The sequence below is a fragment of the Rhamphochromis longiceps genome, linkage group LG11 (genome assembly GCF_057381845.1).
Source record: "Rhamphochromis longiceps isolate RC_006_pf linkage group LG11, R_longiceps_female_GT1.1, whole genome shotgun sequence".
Classification (NCBI taxonomy): domain Eukaryota; kingdom Metazoa; phylum Chordata; class Actinopteri; order Cichliformes; family Cichlidae; genus Rhamphochromis; species Rhamphochromis longiceps.
Genome location: NC_140567.1, coordinates 19,322,194 through 19,344,133, shown reverse-complemented (window position 1 = coordinate 19,344,133; position 21,940 = coordinate 19,322,194). Strand labels below are relative to the sequence as shown.

General features: G+C 36.8%; 1 protein-coding gene across 1 annotated transcript; it reads right to left on the bottom strand.

The window, feature by feature from the left end:
- Positions 1–1,873: 1,873 nt before the first annotated feature.
- LOC146658893 (myelin-associated glycoprotein-like) lies at positions 1,874–20,401 on the bottom strand. The gene is made up of 9 exons (XM_085422628.1): positions 20,270–20,401; positions 6,747–7,103; positions 5,077–5,367; positions 3,402–3,650; positions 3,059–3,319; positions 2,884–2,971; positions 2,706–2,798; positions 2,503–2,572; positions 1,874–2,427 (listed from the first exon to the last, which is right to left on the bottom strand). The coding sequence occupies exons 2-9, from the start codon at positions 6,922–6,924 to the stop codon at positions 2,392–2,394; spliced, it is 1,266 nt and encodes a 421-aa protein (XP_085278754.1). The 5' UTR covers positions 6,925–7,103; positions 20,270–20,401; the 3' UTR covers positions 1,874–2,391.
- Positions 20,402–21,940: the final 1,539 nt, after the last annotated feature.

The window sequence follows — 21,940 nt, the reverse complement described above, 5'->3', positions numbered from 1 at the left end:
TGGCCACCTTGACTCCGCGCTCAAACCAGCTTTCCTCCCTGCCCAGGATGTGTACATCCTCATCATTGAAAGAGTGTCCACTGGCCTGTAGGTGTGAATAGATTCCAGAGTCCTGGCCTGACGAGGTAGCTCTTCTGTGTTGTGCCATCCGCTTTGCCAGAGGCTGTTTGGTTTGCCCGATGTATAAATCGGGGAGTCACTTGGATGAGTGATGAAACGTTTCTCCCACTGAAAATGTTACACCCAGATGAACAGAATCAACTTTTGGAGATTTACTTTCCTGGATGATTGAGCATGCATCAAGAAATTGATAGTTTTGTTAATCATTTATGTGATATTGTTTTGTCAAGAGGAATCAATCAAGCAATATTAGGTTGATGTTACAGGAGAATGTACTATCTCTCCTAACACTGAAAGCAACAATATGCAATATCTATAGAACTCAATGAGAATGAAAATGTGCAGTTATAGTTTTTGTTGTGTCTTATGAAGGATCATGACAGTACCTTAACCTTCATGTTGTGTTCCAGTCAAATTGGAGAACTTTAAAAGTTTTATCAATGAAAAATGTTGTTAATTTGATCAGATTAACATGAGATTAATGAAATTCTCTTTTCTCGCTGTACACAGATCTCCACTGCCCTTAGTTTTGACTGAATTCGCAGATTCACAAATTAAACTTGAGCAGTTGTCATGGCCCCTCTGTTCTTGCTGGCTTGACCTGCCATTTCTGTTTCTGTTTCCTTGAACCTACTGATAATCACACTCACCTGCAGCTGATGAACTCATCCCTGGGCACTATTTAACAAAGTGGCTGATCTTCAGTTGTTGTTGGAACATTGATTGACAATAGTTAATGAAACCTTTGCTTTAGCAAAAGGTGATCTTATCATGTCTTGTCTTGGTAAAGAAAACTAACTTCTGTCTCCTTGTGTGCCCATGAAAACTGTGGAATTTTGGAGAGAACTCTTAGTTTTTGTAAATATTTCTGAGGGGACTGTGGAGAGCACGTGTGAAAGAAGCCGGCACGATCATTATGGAGGGAATCACGTTTTGCTGGACTGTTTTCACTTTGGTTTTACACTGTAAATAAACTCACGGTCCCTGTTGTGGAAGTCATGGTTTTGGGTCCTGTTTTTCCACCAGTCAGCAAAACTGATGAAGAAATCCAGCCATTAATGGACCCAGCAGATTCCTGTCCTGTTCCAGCAACTAGTTAGCGGGTTCTCCTCGGGAGTTTGGAGGACCTGACTTGGAGGAGCACAGCCCAGGGAGAAGCGAGCCTACAAATGCCGAAGCGCAGCCCATGCAGCTTGGTGGGCTTGCCTCTGACCCTCAGTAAGGAGAAGGTGGCTGATGGTCAGTGAGTATTTATGGTGGCAGAAAGGGGCACGTCATTACCACCTGTCCCTTGTGGCCAGAAGATTTTGCTTACCAGTAATTGTAGAGATACTAGCGGGCAAAATAAATGAAGCTTCCCTACCACAACCTAGGTGCCTGGTCGAACTCACCTTTAACACTCACACTCACTTTTGTCATGCCCTGATTGCTCTGGAGCTGAACAAAGGTTCCTTGATCAATCATTAGCAAAAGAGCCCAGCATTCTTCTAATCACCTTGGCTGAATCATTGCAAGTCTCTGCTCTGAATGACACGAGTCACCTGTACAAAACTCATAGAATCGGTCTGGGTGGACTCTTTCGTGTCACAAAAACTGCCTGTGGTCAGCTGCCTCCTGTGTCTCGCCAAGTGCTCCATCTGTGCTGCTAGCACATATGTTACCTTTGTTTAATATTTACATTTGTTTGATCTGAAACATCTAAGTGTGGAAAACTCACAAAAAATAGGAAATCGGGAAGGGAGCAAAGATGTTTTCGAACCGCTGTAAATTATGAGTTTGATTTAAAAAAGATGTAACATTTTAAACACATTTTAAATACTTTTTCTGTTTGTTTGTTTTTTTGTTGTTTTATTTTTTTAAGCAGAATGACTGTACCTCAAGTTATAGTCAATACAGGGTTTCCTGTATTTAGTTGATGCCTAAAGATATTAGACACCAAGAATACCAATCACACTCATACACTACAGTGTGCTTTTCTGCATTCTGTGTTGAAGTTGGTACACAATCCCAGAAAGACAAATTGCTTTAATTTCACAACCACTAAACACTCCCTATTTAAAAAGAGAGTGGAAATGAGACAGACAGACAAATAGACAGAATCGACTACATACTCTCTTCCCTTTGCGGGGAGACTGATGATAAAACACTTAATGAACAACTGGAATAACATATGTGATATAAGATGAAAATAGCATAAGGATTTTTTTTAACATTTTCCTTGACTTCCATCTGAAGACACAAACATGGACTGCAGCTGGTCTTTCACAGATGTTACACATTGGCGTATACTGATTCATCCAAGTCGGTCTGCATAGAAAAATAAGTTTAATTCATTCCATTGTTTGATGCAGGCACATAACAAATGAAGAAAACCTAACTCACCCCTACGTTGCCATATACATGAAAATTGGTGTAAATGTCATTGCAATGGGCATCCTCATAGTTCTCTTTCCTGCAGAAACAATAAAGAAAAGCACACAAGATTTTTTTCTTATCTACATGAAAATGAAGTTCAGTCACTCCTTCTTAGGTTACATTTAATCAAAAGTTTTGTTTGTTTGCTAATTAAGGTGAAGAATGTATACCTCCTTGCTGGGGCATAATGAGGGATCTCTACAGGTCTCTCTGACTTCATTGTGCTCAGGTCAGATGGTGGTGTCTCTCCTGATCTCCGCGTGCTAGCAGAAATATGTTTGGGTGTTTTTGTTTGAGTTTTTTGGCATTACCTTTAATGATATTACAATAATTTGTTTAATGACTCACCATTTTTTAACTCCGACAGCAGTAGCTATCAAAATAATGAGCAAAATGACACCTGTTCCAGAGGCAATAAAGATATATTGCATGTTGTCTGAAGAAAGAAAAACATACTGTGTTTTTTGTCATGGAAATGTTGAATAAAAAGAATTTATGTTCTATTTTTGACATTTTTACTTACCATTAACAGGTAAAGAGAGTGTGAGGTTAGCATTTCCCAGCGTGTTGTTTGCCAGACAGTGAACAAACCTAAAGGACCTAAAGTCTGTCTGCAGAGTCCCAGTAGTAACAGAGCCATTTGTCTCTACTGTGGTGCTTGGCAGGACTCTGTCACCAAGAACAAAATGGACCATGCTGGGGGGCCTGGACTGTACAATGCAATCACACTTTACTATGCCGTTATATGAGGAGCACTTAGAGTAAGTCTCAATGTCAGGGCCATCTGTAAGAACAGCAAATGTAATTAGAAACATATATCCATGCATTCATCTTTTGTTGTTATATTTGTTCTATTATTTACTTACATAACACATTGAGCTTCAGGGTGCTTGACTTGACTCGTCCTTCTTCATTAACAGCAGTGCAGTACACGGGCTCTGAGTGTCTGGAGACATTTGACATTGTGTAGGTTTGCCCCTTATTCAGCAGAACACCAGTTTCACTGTGCCACTCATAGCTGGTGACAGGGTTTGCATCACTGGAGCACTTCAGGTGTGCAGTCTCTCCCTCATTCACATCTGACTGGTACTCGACCTTCACATTCACTGGAGCATCTGCATAGAAACATTTAACCCTTACTCTGCAGCATTTTGTATCATTTTACACAGTGAGGTAAAAGCTGAGTTTCATTAAGCATTTTGACATAATGGTAGTACTAGAGTAAATTTTCAAGCAGTTGCCAAAGTCAGCAAGGTTCTGATTGGACAAATATATCGATGATAGGCTGAGCCCATCGGCGATAGGCAATTTATTTATTTGCCAATGAGTAAGTTTGCTAAGAATGATGGAGCTAATAGAAGCAGTCAACAGAAAGAAACAGCGCTGTTTTAACAGTGAGCAAATGCACCCTCCTCAGAGTGCGCCGAAATGCTTGTTGATGGAGCTGCAGAAGCTGGTGACAGCCAAGTATACTCAGCCGGATGGTGGACACGTACATGCTCATGCAGGTTAGTCGTGTTTAAGTACTTTGCTCACACTATATGTCTGCACAAGTGGCACACCACTTTGGTTACATCCTTAGGTTTACCCCCTTCATGTGGTTTAAAGCCTTTATATATTTCTTTGTGCTGTAAGCGTTAACGTGCCATCATCATGATAAAAGCGAATAACAATTAACCCATCCAGATGGGTTTAGTGCATTAAAAATTTTAACCTCGTTAATCGTGATGACCGCTTTAACGCTCTAAATTTTTTGGGAAATTAGTTTGCCCATGCTTGAACTTCTTTTATGTTGTAAACGTGCAAATCAGTCCGTGCATGATTACATGGCTCCACCCATCAAAAATGGGTGACTCGCCCATTGTCGATTATTGGACTGACGATTGTCGGTTGGAAAATTTTTACATATCGCCCAACCCTACCATGAACTAACAAAATATCCAAGTAGTCCATCTAATATTTGATATATTTCGGTCAATGGAGACCAGACAGACTGCTAAACTAACATCACCATTGACTAAGAAACGCTAAAGAAAAAAAGAATAAAATTACGACTTAAAAAAAAAAAAATGAGTCAATTTAATGATTATAAAGTCATAACTGATAAACGGAGACACAGACAGAATTTGCTCTTCTTTCTCTCACATGCCCATCCAGTGAAAATACCAGACATCTTATTGCTGACTGTGGTTGGAATCTATATGAGTCATGATGACTGCGAATCCTGTGACTCTGACTGAAGCTAGATGCAGAAGCTGCAAAAATTAGACTGTAATAATTTAATTTTTTTAAATGGTAACACAACTTCACATTCACTGCTGAAATGAAATGTATCACGTCACCAATCATGCTGGAACATTTGACATTTGACCCCCTTAGCTTCTGCTTTACATATAATCCCCTTTCTGTTTATTTGGACTTTCTTTTGTCTGTTTAAACATGTAAATGAAACATCAAAAAGTACTGCACAAATTTTAGTTTTTAAAATGCTTGAGGAATTTGTCTTTTATCATCAACACATATTTAGAAATGCACACTTACATTTTACTTTAAGGGTCTTGGATGTTTCTTGGTGCTTTCCTCCGTGGTATGTTACTCTGCATTGTAACAGTTTGTTGTGATCAGTGCGGTTTGAGCGAAACATTAAAATTGATGTTGCCTTCCACTGGCCATCATGAAGCTTCTGTGCTTGAAAATGCTGCTCTCCAGAGTGACTCCAGTGAAAAGCTGGTGGATATGTGGGGCAGGAGTGAAACACAGAGCAGGATGCAGACACAGGTTGACCCTCCTTTATGTCCTCATGCGCAGAAAAATCAATGGCATTTGGTTCACCTGTGTTAACAAGAAAGATCATGAATAATAAAAATTTTCTGAGAGAACACTTAATGTACTCGGCAGTTGATACTGTATTTTATAAAGCTTTGACTTATGAACGTGCCTTCCTCATATTAATTAAATTTGTTGATACTGTATTTTTCAGACCATAATGTGAACCGGATTATAAGATGCACTGTCGATGAACGGGTCTGTTTTCATACATAATTACATATTACATTACATTAAGCAAATGTTAAACTTAATTGTTACACCTGGTAAAGCAGCAACGCAGATCATTTTATTAAAGATGAAACAATTCTTTAACTCAGGTATTAACTCTCAGTGATGCCGCAGTGATTGTTTGACTTTGGGACCTGAAGCAGAGTTTGGACCTAGATTACACCGCGAGGCTCCTGAGTACGGTAGCTGTAATTCTCTGACAACCCATCATGCTTCGTACGAAAGCACTTTTTGACAGATTTTTGAGCGTACCACATGAAATCAGTTCGAGGTCAGTAAGCACAACCAAAATTCACACATAAGGTGCACCGGATTATAAGGCGCACTCTTGATTTTTGAGAAAATTCAAGGATTTTAAGTGTGACTTATAGTGCAGAAAATACGTTAAACATGAATAAAGTGTTGAAAATCACCACCAGAGTCTAGTGAGGTTATTAATGCATAACGCAGATACTGTATATTACTAACACATATTACAAGGAAGTATGGGGGGAAAGAATAGGAAGAAAGATATTTCCTGTTTTGTTTGAGTTGCTGTTCATGAAAAAAAGAATCAGCTCTGGTTGGAAAATATAACAGGAAAAGAGTGGTGGCTTCATTTGGAATTATTTAATCTTTCCATGTCTGCATGTTTCCAAACCGATGCAAGATGTACTTTCAGTCTGATTTCAAGCTTGAGAATGTAGGAAAACAAAGAACTGGATGCAACATCACACATAAACTGAAAGATAAAATGAATTAGCCTGATTTAATAGCACAAATGATGAACATGAAAACAGAAATATTAAAGAAAAAAAAACCCTCTAAACCAAATCAATTTGTATTAACCGCAAAACCTGCCTTTCAGGGTTCTAAGTAATTAGTTACATTGGGCTTTCAGAAGCAAAATGTGAGGAAAAAAGCCACAGACACTGAACACACTGCTGGATAATATTAATAATAAAGTGCTGTTATAGGTTGATTTGCTGGTTCATAAATGCATTGACAGAGCTTAGGTTTGAATCAGTTAGGTAACAAAGCAAACGTGTATCTGTTATTAGTACAAATGAATCAGCTCAGACCAAAAAACTAGCAACAACACTGAATAAACAGACAATACTAAGCTTGGAAAATGCGATTTTATTATTGGCAATATTAATGAACATTTTACTTACGAATCATTGAAATGGAGACTTTCTTATTTAAGTAGGAAAAACTGTTATAGCCTCCAAGTTCAATCCTGAAGTGAAAAGGCCCTCCATCATTTTGTTGAAGATTTTCAATCATCAGAGAACAGTTACTCTTGCTGATGTCTCCAAGAAGTTTTGTTCGTCTCCTATACTGCTCCAGCATTTTAGATTCAGTTGGATGATAGATGACTTGATTCCCATCATTGGTCCAAATCCCTGTGAATGTTTGGACCTTTGCATTTGGGTAGTTATAAGAGCAAGGGATCACCACACATGACCCAAGGAGACCTTTTACTGAGGATGGGACAGCAATAGTCCAAGATGACGCTTCTGTTTGAGTAACTGTAATAAAATGCACAAAGTGTGAAGAAATGAAGCACAGAAACAGGTTGATCAACAAGAGACAGGAATCTTAAATGTATGAAACAAAATGCCGATTCCCTAAAAACTGCCTGGACAACAAAAGATGCATTATAAGACACAACTGACTGTTCAGTTCTGTAACTGGCAAATAAGTAAGTAAACATTACCTCTATTCATACACATTGTGCAAAATGTATCATACCTTTGACGCAAATGCATATGAAAAACAAAAGCCACTGCCAAACATCCATCTCTTCTTCTTATTTCCACATCTAAATAAAATAACAAATGTGTGTATGTGTGGGTGCTTTTATTTCCTCTATGGACAAGTGATGTCAAGTTTCCGTTCTGCTTTTAATACTCACTTGATCCACTTTTCCACAATTTCTGTGAATTTATAAAGTGTAGAATGGGGAAGCAGGTCATACGTATCAATATTTATCCTTTTTTGAATGATTTGCCAAGATTTTATCAAAGGGGTGTTAAGAAGATTTATAAGATTATAAAATAACACATTTTATTTTTCACAAGTTGAATTTCAGATTTCATATGTAACGTAATAATAATAATAATGATAATAATAATAATAATAATGATGTACGAGGTATTTGTCATCTCTTTAAGCGTATGTTGTATCTTGCCTCGCATCTTCCATTGAGCACAAATATCTGTGCTTATTCTAACCTGGCTCTGCCAGATGTCCTTTGCTCTTTATTGCAGTGATATTAATAGAGGTCAACTACAACTCATTCATCTCTTAGTGCTTCTACAGAGCTTGTAAAAGTTCATCTTGAGTTGAATAAAAGAGGACACATTTGAAATGGAAGGAAAAAAGCAGTTATGCTGTAGTATATGTGAGTGAGGTCATTCATTTAGTATTTTAAAAAAGTTTAGCTTTTTAGATGCACAACCTAGTCTTCAATGGGAGGCTGATTGTACCTCAGCACATTCACATTTTAGTTATAAACTATTATGACACCTCCCCTAATATGTGTAGAAGTTCTAGTGAAACAATATGAGATCTATGTTATAGAGTGACAGACTATCTCATACTACATCTAGTATCCATTCAAATAACATTAAAATTAGCACATGGATCCAAAGTAATAAAAATGCTCAGTTATATCAACAACTGCATCAATGAGGAGTTTGGTTGACAAAGAGGAAAGACATTTTCATGTTTTTTTCTAATTTGAAAAGAATGACTGTACCTTTTACTTATTCGCCTCATTGTCTTAAGTTGTACCTGGAGATTGTTGGTGCAGAGCTGTTAACACAGGATTTCATTTACTTAGTTGATACCTTTCGGCATTTACATGACATGTTGTCTTGTACGATTTATGCTTAAGCTCTTACTATCTCACAACTTCACAACCTACTTCATTACTAAGACACCAAACTAATGCATTAAAAAAAAAGATTTGTTTAAATTGTTACACAATGTCAAAAAAAGAAACTGTGGGACTCATGTAATGGGTGGGCACAGATGGAAGTATTGTAATAGATATTGCCCCTCCTCCATATGGGGCAGGGATAGCTCAGTAGGTAAAGTGGTCGCCCCATGATCGGAAGGTCGGCGGTTCGAATCCACTTAACGGCTACCCTGAGGTACCCCTGAGCAAGGTACCGTCCCTACACACTGCTCCCCGGGCGCCTGCTTAGTGGGCTGCCCACTGCTTCACAGAGTGAATGGGTCAAATGCAGAGAAAAACAAGTAATTTCCCCATGGGGATCAATAAAGTATCCATTATTATTATTATTATTATCTTATGCATTCTTATCTTTGTTATGTTATGCGTTCAGTACTGTATTACTATTTCTGACACATACTGTGATAACTGGCAATATAGCTAGGATACTCTGATCAATGATGATTCCCACGGGTGGTGCTCACGCAGGCACTGAATCGGGCAGCTTTGGGCTCACGCAGGCACTGAATCGGACAGCCTTGGGGTCCTGTGTGTTCTACTGCACAGATAGCCTGCAGAGCGCAGTGTCACTACCCGATCCGTACCGGAAACCCGATCTGTACCCCGCATGCGCGAAAGGTTTCTACTTCCGGTCGTAGCGTTTTACGATAGTTATGGGTCAGAGTATCTGTTAAGATGTTAAGAATAACAAGTATATCTTAAAATGTTTGCAATAATGAAGCATTTCAGTACAATGTAGACAAAAAAGAAAAAGAAAGTTACGGATCAGGACTCTCCGATCCTTACTGTGCATGTGTAAAGTTTTTTTTTTTTTTCATACTTTAATTAAATTTATGCACATATTACAATCTCTCGTTGGGAGACAACATTAGTGCAACAACATCTTGAAAAGGTTGAATAAGAAACCAAACGAAAAAAAACCCAAAACAAAACAAACAAACAAAAAAAAACCCCACATATATACATATACATAAATATATGAAGGCCATTTTTATGACATATAACAGTTTCCTTTCTGCGAACACTTTAACATACATGTGGCTTACTTAGTACACCAAAAACACAATCATTAAAAGGATAGAGATTGAGTCCCATTGTCGCATATCAAAGCAGCCTCTTTACATGAATCCCTCAGTAATTCTAAAGATGACAAAAAAGATTTTAATTCAATTTTCAATACAGTTAGGGAAGGTCTTTTACTTTGCCATTTGCATTTGTGTATGTGGTATTTGCCCATAATTATCACCACCTTGTGTAGCATGGACAGTTCCTTAGATGGATCACCATTATTATATAAAACTTGTGTTAGAGTCAGTGGGGTCATCCCATCTATTCTTATACTCAACCAGTCTACTAGATCTTGCCAAAAGTCAGTTGTTACTGAGCAGGAAAAAAACAAATGATCAATACTTTCCACATTTTGTGAACAAAATCCACATGGCTCTACCTCAAACCCAAACCTTTTTTTAAGCATTTCAGCTGCTGGGTAATATCCATTAATTATTTTAAATTGCATTTCTTTGACTTTGGGGGGGATAGGCCATTTTAAAAAGTGCGTATATTTGTTCGTTATTTTAACATTACTCCCTTTTAGTTTTGTGTTACTGTTAAAGTCGTGAAATAATTTGTTTTTAAATATCTTGTTCATGGTTTTATTATTACAGTTTTTATCCGTCAAAGGAATCTGGTTTAGATGTAAAGAAGGTAGACTAATTTGTGCCTTAGAGTAATACAAATAACCTTGAATCAAACTCAACAGAGGTAAGGGGATTGCCTTACAAACCTTGTCATATTCTCTAAGGGAACACTGAATGTTAAACTTAGCAATAAAAACACCCACTGAGAGAAACTGACCCCTTTCATCAAGTAAGTCTGTTATAAAGATTATGTTTTTTTCAAACCACTCTTTAATAAACAATGACTTCTTATTAATTGCAATTGTTCTGTTATTCCACAAGGTGGAGCAATGTGGTGAAAAGTTATGGGCAAACACCATCTTCCAATAAGACAAGACCTGCTTATGATATTCTGACAGTTTCACAGGCAACTTCAATATATCAAAATCACATTTCAGGAGAAAATCCAACCCTCCCACCTTTTTGAAAATATTTTTTGGGATATGGAACCATATGGAGTCAGGTTTCAAGAGGAAGGCTTTTATCCAGTTTATTTTAAATACTCCAACCATTGATTGAAAATCAATTGACTTTATACCACCTTTAGCGTAATCTTTGACAAGTTGTGATTTTTTAATATAATGTGTTTTATTGCGCCAAATGAATTGATAGATTATAGAGTTAATCTTTTTAATACTTTTCGGGGTAATGTATAGTGAGTATGCTGGATAAACCATCTTTGAGACGCCCTCTGATTTGGATAATAGATTGCGTCCAAAAATTGTAATATCTCTCGTCAACCAATGATTTAGTGTTTTGGATATGCCATCAATTTTGTCTTTTAGGTTTTTTGATTCTCTAGTGTTGATGTCTTTGTTTAAATAGATGCCTAGATACTTAACTTCATTTTTCACTGGAATCGTCCTCATGCTATTTTCCATACAATCATAAAGTGGCAAAAGTTCACACTTCTTCAGGTTCAGACACAAGCCTGAAGCTTTAGAAAAAATTGAAATGACATTCAATGCTTTCTCGAGTATTGATTTATCCTTTAAAAATATTACTGTCATCTGCAAACTGACTTATTTTCAGTTCAATATCAAAAATGTTTATTCCTTCGATGTCTGAATGGTTCACAATGAGGTAAGCCATTAATTGAGTGCAAAGAATAAATAATTTTGGAGAAATTGGGCAACCCTGTCGAATTCCACAGAATATGTCTATCCTAGATGTTATGCCTGGATTGAGCGAAACATAACTATAAATTTGCTTGTAGAACAGTTTGATCACTTTGCAAAATTTGTTTCCAAATCCAAAAAGTTCTAAAGATCTAAATAAAAAATTATGGTCTATTGAATCAAATGCTTTAAAAAAGTCAATAAATAGTATTAAACTTTCTGAATTAATAAAGGATCGATAGTCAATCATATCTAATATTAATCTTATGTTATTATGAATCTGCCTTCCTTTAATAAATGCTGATTGGCACTCATCAATCAATTTGGTTAAGACGCTTTTAAGCCTATTTGCATATACTAAGGCTAATAATTTATAGTCGTTACATAAAAGTGTTATGGGTCTCCAATTGTCTAGCATTTGTAAATCTTTGTTTGGTTTGGGTAATAAGGTTATTAATCCTGTTTTCATTGTTGGGGATAGTTCTTCATTTTTTAAACAATCCAAAAAGCCATTAAATAACAAATCTTTAATGTCTTGCCAAAAGGTTTTATAAAATTCAATCGTTAGACCATCAATTCCAGGCGATTTTCCATTTTTCATTTGTTTTAGAGCTGTATCTAATTCGGATATTTTCAGATCTTCTTCTAACCATGTTTTATCATCCTCTTCCAATTTTTTTACCTGATCTTTAATCATATCAAAAAAGATATCTGCATTTTCTTTTTCAGTTCTTGATTTATACAGATTACTATAGAACATGTTAATTTCCTCACTTATTTTGTTTGGTTCCTCAATTATAGTACCATCCTTACTCAATTTAGTTATTTTTTTCTTTGTTTGTCTACGCTTCTCTAGACTATAGAAATAAAATGAATTTTTTTCTCCATGCTCAATCCACTTGGCTCTAGACCTTACATATGCTCCTTTAGCTTTAATCAAGTACACCTCATCTAGCTTATTTTGTAAAGATTGTAAGCGTTCTGACTCTTCCGCAGTCATACAGGATTTACCACATAATAAATGAATTTGTTCAGTTAGATTATTCTGTTCACATACGCGTAGGGCAGACACTTTCTTTCCCGTTTCTATAGCTAATTGTTTCACACTATATTTAAACCATTCCCATTTACTGACATTAGTCATGCTCATATTGTTAATTTCTGATTTAAGTTCTTTAACTTGTTTACAGAAGTCTTCGTTTTGTAATAAACTATTGTTAAATTTCCATATGTTGTCAGATCTTTGTTGTTTACGTAGAGATAATAAGAGACTTATCAGACAATGATCAGTAAGTGGGGTTGACTGCACTGTAAAAAAAAACGTGCTGTTTTTACAGGAAAACCCTGGCAGCTGGGGTTACCAGGGACTTCCTGTAAAAACGCTTTACAGATGCAACTTGTAAATTGATTTACAGTGAATGAATCTCAGATTAAAACTGTTAAATCTACAGGAAAAAGAAGTTAATTTCACACATAGATGTGATATATAAATACACTATTTCCTGTATCTTTTACAAGTAATAAATGCTTTTTGTGGATCCATAAACTGCAAAATTAACAGGGAAATATCGTACAAAGAACTAATTTAAAATGGTAGAACTACGGTGAAACTGTGCATATTAAATGGAGCTGCTCTGTAAATTATACATAAAATCTATGCTGAATATTATATGTTTTAATGTAAAATTTTAACCATAACCCAGCAAATTTCTTACTGCTACGCCTACACCCAAACATGCAAAAATACACATGAGAAAACACAAGAGAGGAAAATATCACTTTTGGGAAATTTATTTTGCAGCCACATTAGCAAAATGACAGCAAATGGATCCATTTTTCCAACTAACACAATATGCAAGGCACACAGCAACTACACAATTCAATCAAAATATAGGCTATAAAAGCTGTGGAACATTCCTGCAAAGCAAGAACCATGTTCATGAAACAAGCATTTGTTAGACCCTCCACCAGAAAAAGTTAAATAACCTGTTAAGACTTTAAAACAAAAAACACATATTGTGCCAAAAATGATCATAATCACCGTGCAACGCAACACGCACCCTGCTGTCACCACAACCATGGCCCTGGTCAGAAAACATCAGCAAAACCACGTGGTGAAACAAACCTACACATGTGGTCTAGAAACACTGCAGTAGCAGCATGTTGTTTTTTTTCTTTTCTTATGTAAATAAAGAACATTCCTACAAAGAAAGAACATCTTCATGAATTGGCTTCATGCATTCGACCAGTAAAAGGTTCCAGTACACATTGTGGAACAAAATTAACAAAGTAAAACTAACAGTCCACAGAGAGTCAAGATTTAGGCTTAGCGCCACTCGTGGTCGGCGAGATCCTAAATCAGGGTGAGGACTCGAGGGTTCACACTGAGACGACGCTTTGAGTTTTTGTTCTCTACTTTGGTTCCTTTTTCTGGGTTTATGGAGAAGAAACACCTGTAGAATAACAATCATATAAAAGTTTATTAAGCATTTTTATAATTGATCAGTTAAAATACACATACAAAGTAAGTAAAAATTAAGTATATACATATATATACAGTCATGGCCATGACCACGTTCAAGACAAAGTATAACCAAAATGCTGTGGGGAAGTGAACAATGCATGGTCAAAAGTATTGGCACCCTTCACGAGTGTCTTCTGCAGTGATATGTCACACTTTAGCATTGTTAAAATCCAAAGCAAAGGTTATAGGTAGTCAGACGTCAGTTGATGCTTGGTCTAGCCCTGAGTCTCGGCCAGGCTTGGACCCGGATTCAGACTGTTAATGTATTTAAAAAAACCAAACAAACAAAAAAAACAACAACAAAAAACAGAAAAAACAACTGAAACCGGCTCCAAAGCCGACCGAGACTCAGAGCCAGACCTGGACTCGAACCACATCAAAGCCAGACTCCAGATCCCAGAGTCTCAGTTATGAGAAATAACAAAGCCATATTTGTTCACCTCTGAAGAAACTCTAAAGTGGAAGCCAGCTCAGATGGATAATGGATGTTGAAATTGTAGTAGCTCCCGAACATGAGGCACAGTGCAGAAATGAAGGAGGATATGTTTGTGCTGACGAGGTGCCGATCAACACTCAGCATGTATCTTCTTGAGGAATAGCAGGACTGTCCTGTGAAGAAATTATTTAACAGGTTATATCAATAAACACGGCAGTCACATGACATTCTATAAAAAATGCACTTAAAAAAAAAAGAGAGAGAGAGAGCTATGAAACAGACTTACCACACATGATAATAGTGGGTGTCAGAGGCACTTGCTCCAGTTGTACCTCATCTGCCAGACATGTATCTTCAACACAGAGAAGCATGGACTCCTCCTTCTCTTCAAAGTAGCTGAGTAGCTGTTTAAGGTAAAAGAGACACATGTTTCTGAGATAAGAATGACTATCCTTCTCTGGCATATCACTGGCTGAACTAGCAGATGCCATGGTTTCATGTGTGTTTTCTGAATATTCTGTACTGTCATTTGGGGGCTGAGGACGAGATTCCTTGTACATGTCATCAATACCATCTGGGGAACAAGCTTTATGCTTCCTACACATGTGAGAAGTAAATGATGACTTTTTTGTAAACATATGCTTACAACCACTTACTGGACATGACACAGACCTGCCCCCTGCAATATGATCATTTAAGTGAGACACTAGCTCTTTCACTGTTTGAAAATGGCGGGCACATAATGAAACTGCACATTTTAAATCTGCAACAAGAGCTTTAGGAGTAGCTTGAAGTGCAGGTGCATTGTGCACACGATAAAAATGCCCCTTGAAAGCAGAGTACATGGTGAATGTTTGGCTGCAATTGGCGCCAACACATTTAAAAATACAACAAGGCTCATTCTTATGCACTCTGCAATGTAGTACATAGCCTCTTAATGTGACCAATACCTTTTTACAAAAAAGACGCAGATGATCATTTTTAGTATTTCTAAAGTTTGCCTGTGCTTTTCAGCTGAACTACCATGCTAGCGCTAGGTTATGAGCCTTGGTCTAAATATCAACTGGTGCTTTTATCTCGAAAAAACGTCGCCAAGATATTGAACTTACCGTGCAGACTTTCTGACGAACAAACACAGATCCTCAAAAAACACTTGAAATCGTATGTTTGTAATTTGTCCTAACAACGTAGTTGCTGAAAGTTCGATGTTTTCTTCTCCCGTCTTCTCTCTCGTGCTGGCTCGTTAGCTATAGTCGTGAACTAGGCGCTCTTCTCCTCCCGCCCTCACGTCATTATCCAATCAGAGACGAGCTTCAGATGCACATTCAAAATTAGGCGCGCTCAGTGCAACTGTGAGTGGCCTGAAGTAGCTTACAGCTCTGTGGAGATGAGGCACCATAGAGATCCTATGGGAGGCACTGTAAGTTTGTTTAGCCTTTAATAATGAGACATTGCTGACCTAACCCAAAAAAGTATTCTAGTCTAAGTATCACATTGCAATTAAAAGAAACATAAAGAATACAAGCATTATGACAGAAGCATTACTTAGTCGTTAAATAATAATTTCTTATTGGTTACCCTACAATAGGCTGCAAATGATTTAAGAAAAAAACATGATGTAAACAATTTTAATTGTATATTTTTATATAGCCTATAAATGGAGAGGCAACCTCTCAGGTTCACAATGACATCTTCTGTGAAAACATTTTTATTAGTCCAATCCATGACTTTGCATCATTTCATGAATCATGTTAAAAGTAGGCCCAGTACATCCATGCAGTTGTAAAGTGACTTACATATACGTCATGTGTTTTTAAGGAAAACTGACTAAAACTGTGATTTTTACAGTATTTGCATGTCAAATTAACATGATTGTTTGGTTATGAGTATTACGGTGTTTCACTGTTTTTATTCACAGTATTTGTAGTTTTAACCAATAAATTTGATTATAATCACACATTCATGTTGTAAATATAACAGGAACATTCTGTTTAAAGGTTTACAATAATTCACTGTGATCGAAACAGGAAAGTTGTGTTTTGGGGTTTACTATACATTTCTGTAGGGGTTTTACATGGTTTTTATGTCAATTTCACTGCCCTTTTTTACAGTGTGGGTCTCACATTTCGTTACATATTATGATACTGTTTGGGAGACAAGCCAATAATCTAATCTTGAACATACGTTTTTATTTGATGGACTAAACCAAGTATATTTCTTCGTATTTGGGTTTGTCATCCTCCAATAATCGATCATATTGGTTGTCGTACAAAAGTCACAAATAATGCTATCGTGTTCTGGTTGATTTCCTCTTTGTGGTTGTCTGTCAAGCCATGAGTTAGGAGCCAGGTTAAAATCGCCTCCAGTTATTACCTGGGTAGAACCATATGTAGTACTCCACTTTGCAATTAATTTACTTAAGTTAGACATCATATTTCTATTTAGAGACCTGTTATTGTATCCATACACGTTAATAAGAATAATTTTCTGTTCACAGACTTCTACCAACACCATGATCCAATGCCCCATTCCATCGCTTTTATGATCAATAACTCTCCCTGCAAATTTGTTGAATAAGATCATTACTCCTGCTGAGTGAGTAGTACCATGTGAATAAAGAATACTATCTCCCCATTGATGTTTCCAAAATGTTTCCTCTTCCTTACCAGAATGTGTTTCTTGTAAAAACAAAATGTTTGCCTTAATTTCCTTGCAGAATAAAAACATGGCCTTACGTTTGACATTGTTTTTTAAGCCTCGCACATTTAAGGAACTTAATAGAACAGCCATCTATAAGATAAAGAAAAAACAAAAACAAAAAACGCAAGAACAAAATACAAAACAAGAACAGTAACGGCTTCCTTGGCACTTACTAGAAGAAAAAAAAGTGCTTGAAGCGGGAATAAGCCTAGTGTCCTACCTATGTAATCATAACAGTACACTCTAAAAACTATTGTTTAAGCTCAACAAAAAAAATTAACGCAACAGTTTCCATTACTCTTTTTGAGTTATGATAACTTATGTTGAAATTAGATTGAACCAACAAACTATATTGAGTTACGGGAATTAAATTATCCTCCATAATCAAAGGTGATTTTAATTACCATTTACGTAATATTTGGTAGCTTAAAAACATATTTTTAAGTTGTTTACTCATAAAAATTATGTTCCTCCAATTACTTTTTCCACATTATTTGAAATGATTTTTAAGTGTTATGTAATTAATTACAGCAATTACAAAAACAATTTTTTAAAGTTCATTATTTAAAATATTAAGTTGCTGATTTTCATCATTATTATCATCATTTTAGCTGTCTCTTTTTTTTATTGTAATAGCTTTTAAGAAAGGAATTCATTCAACATTTTTTTTTTATCAAATAACTTTTTTATTTTTTAACTGTAGGCATTTCAACACTTTGTATTTAAAAAGTGAAAATAAACCAGAAATTTAGATTTATACCATCACAGCCATGTTATAGAATATGCCTTTATGTATTTAACACCACAGAAACAAATGTGTTCAATTGGTAAAAAATCTACTTAGAAAATATTTTGTTGCAGTAATACTTCCATGCAAGTGTTCAGTAAATGTTAACTTTCAATGCCTACCAAACTTTACAAGATCTTGCATCTTTCTATTACACAATGCAGCAAACACCTTTAAGATCAATTTTACACATACGGGATTCAAAACAGTTAACAATTTTTGAAACAGAGTCAACATCTTTAACATAATGATGGTTCCATCAAGGTCAAGGAACAGCTTCTGAACAACTTCAAAAGTATATTTCAGATCCTTGCATTAGCTCAGATTGAGAGCATATATTATGCCCATGAGCAAAACACAGCACCTTGGGAAATTCTGGCCCTCCATGATTTTTGTTTCCTCCACCACAATGGTTGCAGTCTTATGGTTAGATCCAGGGGTGTACCGGTCACTGATGATGGCAGTTTTCATCACCTGCCTTAAGTTCTTCGGTGTCCTTGTAAAGCAAATTTTAAAAAATAGGTTAGTGAATTATAGATTAGACTTTTATACTTACTGAACCTTAATGAATTCAGATGATCAATGGAACACACACACACACACACACACACACACACACACACACACACACACACACACACACACACACACACACAATGCTGAATAACTTACACCAAACTCCATGAAAAGGTCCTCGTCCTTCTCTCCAAGGAAAGTGATAAGGCAGCAGATGGCTACTTCTCTGCGTGTTTCAATTGTATTGTGCTATTTAAGAAAAAATAAAGTATGAGTATAAAATACATGGGTGACTGACAACAAAGTGCATTTCAAAGCTACCCAAAGTCTAAATAGTTGTCCCACCTCAAGAAGCATGTCCTTGATCTGCCTGATTCTCACTCCTTTAGCTCCTCCCCTTGATAAAATGACATCCATCAGTTTTGGGGTGCAATTATCAAGTGTAGCCATTCAAGGCTTACAGTGGTTATTCTCTTGAACTCCTCCTTTATCTGTAGACCACACAAACAGAAGAATTAAACCTTGCAGACTATTAGCTATACTGCATTAATGAATGCTCTAATACATTATTTAAAGAGGATAGAAGTGATCTAAGGCTACCCCAAGTTTTGAGGGAACAAAAACAATCTTGGTGAAGACAAGGGAGACTTCCCCACCATAACCGTGGTGTAATCTCTAATGTTTTAGCAACCCTGTTTTTGCAGAGGTTTCGAATTTACACATTGTTCACTCCCAGCCCATTTTGTAAAAAATGTGTCCCAACTTAACAAAGCACTAATGACCCTAGATTATCACACTATACTAACTGCTTACATAAAGTCTTAATATTAAGTAGATTCACATAGCCTATGCCAGAATAATGCTATTGGAATGACATTAACAATATTTCACACAATCTGATTTTAAAAAAAAAAACCCAAAAAACAAAACAAAGATAGCTACAGCTCTTAAGATCAAGAACAATTTAAGCTGTATCACAATACTAACCAAAATCATTTACAATGTAATATTACGTATAGGTCATGCAAGTTTTATAAAGACATAAGATAGGTGAGCCAGATGGAAAAAAGAAGCCTTATCCCTCTGACAAAACTATTCACAGTTTAAGGCTTCTAATTTTGGTAAAAAGAAAAACAAAATCAGCCTAAGATCGAAATTAGATTGCACTGTGTAGCAAAACTTTAACCACACTTTTCCTAGCCACAGTTGCACTCTCTAGTTGAAGACTTTTGTCAAATGAAACTTTATAAGTCTTATCCTCTGCTGTGCTAAAGTTTAGAATGGCTAGCATTAGCTACATGTGGTAGTGCAAAGTATTTCCTTATCTGTATGAGCATCACATCATACACAAATCCACTACAGGTGACTAGCACAAATGCTTTGCTTTGGTAGAACTGTTATTTGTAAATGAAATGTTACTTACCTTGAAATGTCTTTTACAAAAGCTTGCACCATGCAACCCAACATGTGTGAATTTGCCGGGCTAGTTAAGTCGGTAGGGGAGGGAATTTGAAATCAGAAGTTACAGTGGAAAAAAAATAAGTTATCTATTCAATTTCTTTAAGTAATTACAACTTGAATTTTATTTTAAACCCACTAACATTGGGATTTAATTTCAAATTACATATAAAATTAATTTAATGTAATTACCAACATTATTATTTCAACACAACCCAAAAAAATAAAGTTTGCAACTTAGAAGGTCTATCTTAATCAATAAATTAGAATTTTTATGTTGCAGCCATGGATTTAATCAAGTGGTGGTAAAAGGCCTGATGAATTACTTTTTAGAGTGTACTCCGACCCTATCACAGTACTACCCCTTTCTATATGCGGCAATTTTAGCTCTGTATAGCTCACATTTAACTACGACTTTGCTTTTTGACCCTCTCCTATTTTTTATTTGTGTATTTTTAACAGATATGTATATATAAATATATATATACACATATACATACCCACATTTTTTGGTTAACTTGTAGTGACTTCTTCAAGTGCATCTCACAGATCGATCCTTTTACCGTCTATTATTGCATAACCCTCCTTTAGGAATGCTCTTTTGCCGTTGTTTCGCGCTTCCTGCACCTTGGGCCACAGCTTGATCCGAGCTTCACGGTCTTCTTTGGAGAAGTCTTCTTTAAATTTTATGTTCAGTTCTTTGCAGACCCTGGCCTCTTTGGATTTCCTCCATACTTCATCCCTTGCCGTCCTCATGCTGAACTGTATGATGATTGGTCTTGGCACCTTGTTGCTCACTGCATTGTCTTTCTTCCCCAGTCGGTGTACTGTATCAACCATGAGCTGCAGTTTTTCCACTGATACAGGAACCACTCTTGTTAGAATGCCGATCACTGTTTCACGTGTATTCTCGTTGTCCTTCTCTGTCAGACCCAAAATTCTGAGGTCCCATCTTCTGCGGTAACGTGCACTCTCCCGACAGCTCTCCTTTAATTCTTTGTTTTCCTTCATCAGCGACTCCACCTTCGTCGTCAGCTTGTCAATTTCCTCTCTGTTTTTTTGGGTCGCCTGTGTATTTACGTCAATGCGTTGTTCGAAGGCTTCCAACTTCTTTTCAAGCGAATCAAACCTTTCCTCGCATCTCTTTGTGAAGCCAAGTAAAACTTCATATACATTCTCGATGCTCACCTGCTTCTCAGTTATTTTGCTTTTCATTTTTTTGGGATTGGGACTTGGTAACGGAGTGTGGTCACCTATGGGTCTTCCGATCTCTTTCTGAAGTTCCATCTCTTCTATATCTTCATCCTCACATGCTTCTTGCATAGCAGCAAGGTTGTAATCATGGTCGGAGAGGCTACCTGTTAGCTTGGGGTTAGCCATTTTTATCGCTCTAAGTTTATCTTTGTGTCTGCCTGAAGGTCTGTCAAAGTAACTTCCAGGGGGTTTCGCTTGCGTTCTACTTCCGTTTCTTAATCAGACCCGCAGATTGTACAACCGCTTATTCCGCCATCTTTCTCTCCCCTCGCGCATGTGTAAAGTCTGACCGTACAAATCGGGTCTACCCGATCCGTACCGCGCATGTGCAGATGTTTTCTTCTTCTTCTGTTCGTTTAATGGCAGTTTACTCCCCAGTGTACGAGGATACCGCCACCTGCTGACCGAGCGAATAAACCCTATCCGGTTGTTCAGTGATGACGCGACGAATCCTACTTCCGGGTCTAAAGTAGTCTGCGTTTAATATGGCTTTTTGTTGTTAACATGTTTAATGTTATGTATTTTCTTCTATTTGATCTCAAAAAGCTCCTAAAACAGTCAGTGATCCCTGTTGACCTCCCTCGGCTTTTATTACCACTAATCATTTATTTAAGCTCAGTTTTTAAAACCTTAGGATGTAACTACAGCCCAGCCCATGCAGCAGTATATGAATGACTAACCTCGTATTGTGGATGGATTATCTCAGTTGTTCTCCTGGCTGAAGTTTGGTCCTTTTACAGCATCCTGCCATGCGATTACATTTGTTCCTGACCACCGAGAACACTCACGTTAACTTTTATCGAGTGGAAAAAAAGTTAGCTTGTTTATATTATGCTAACATAGCTGTGTCGCTAGCTGTCACGTAGCACATCATTATATACCAGCTAGCCCAACTTCAGTAACCCTACAAACGTCAC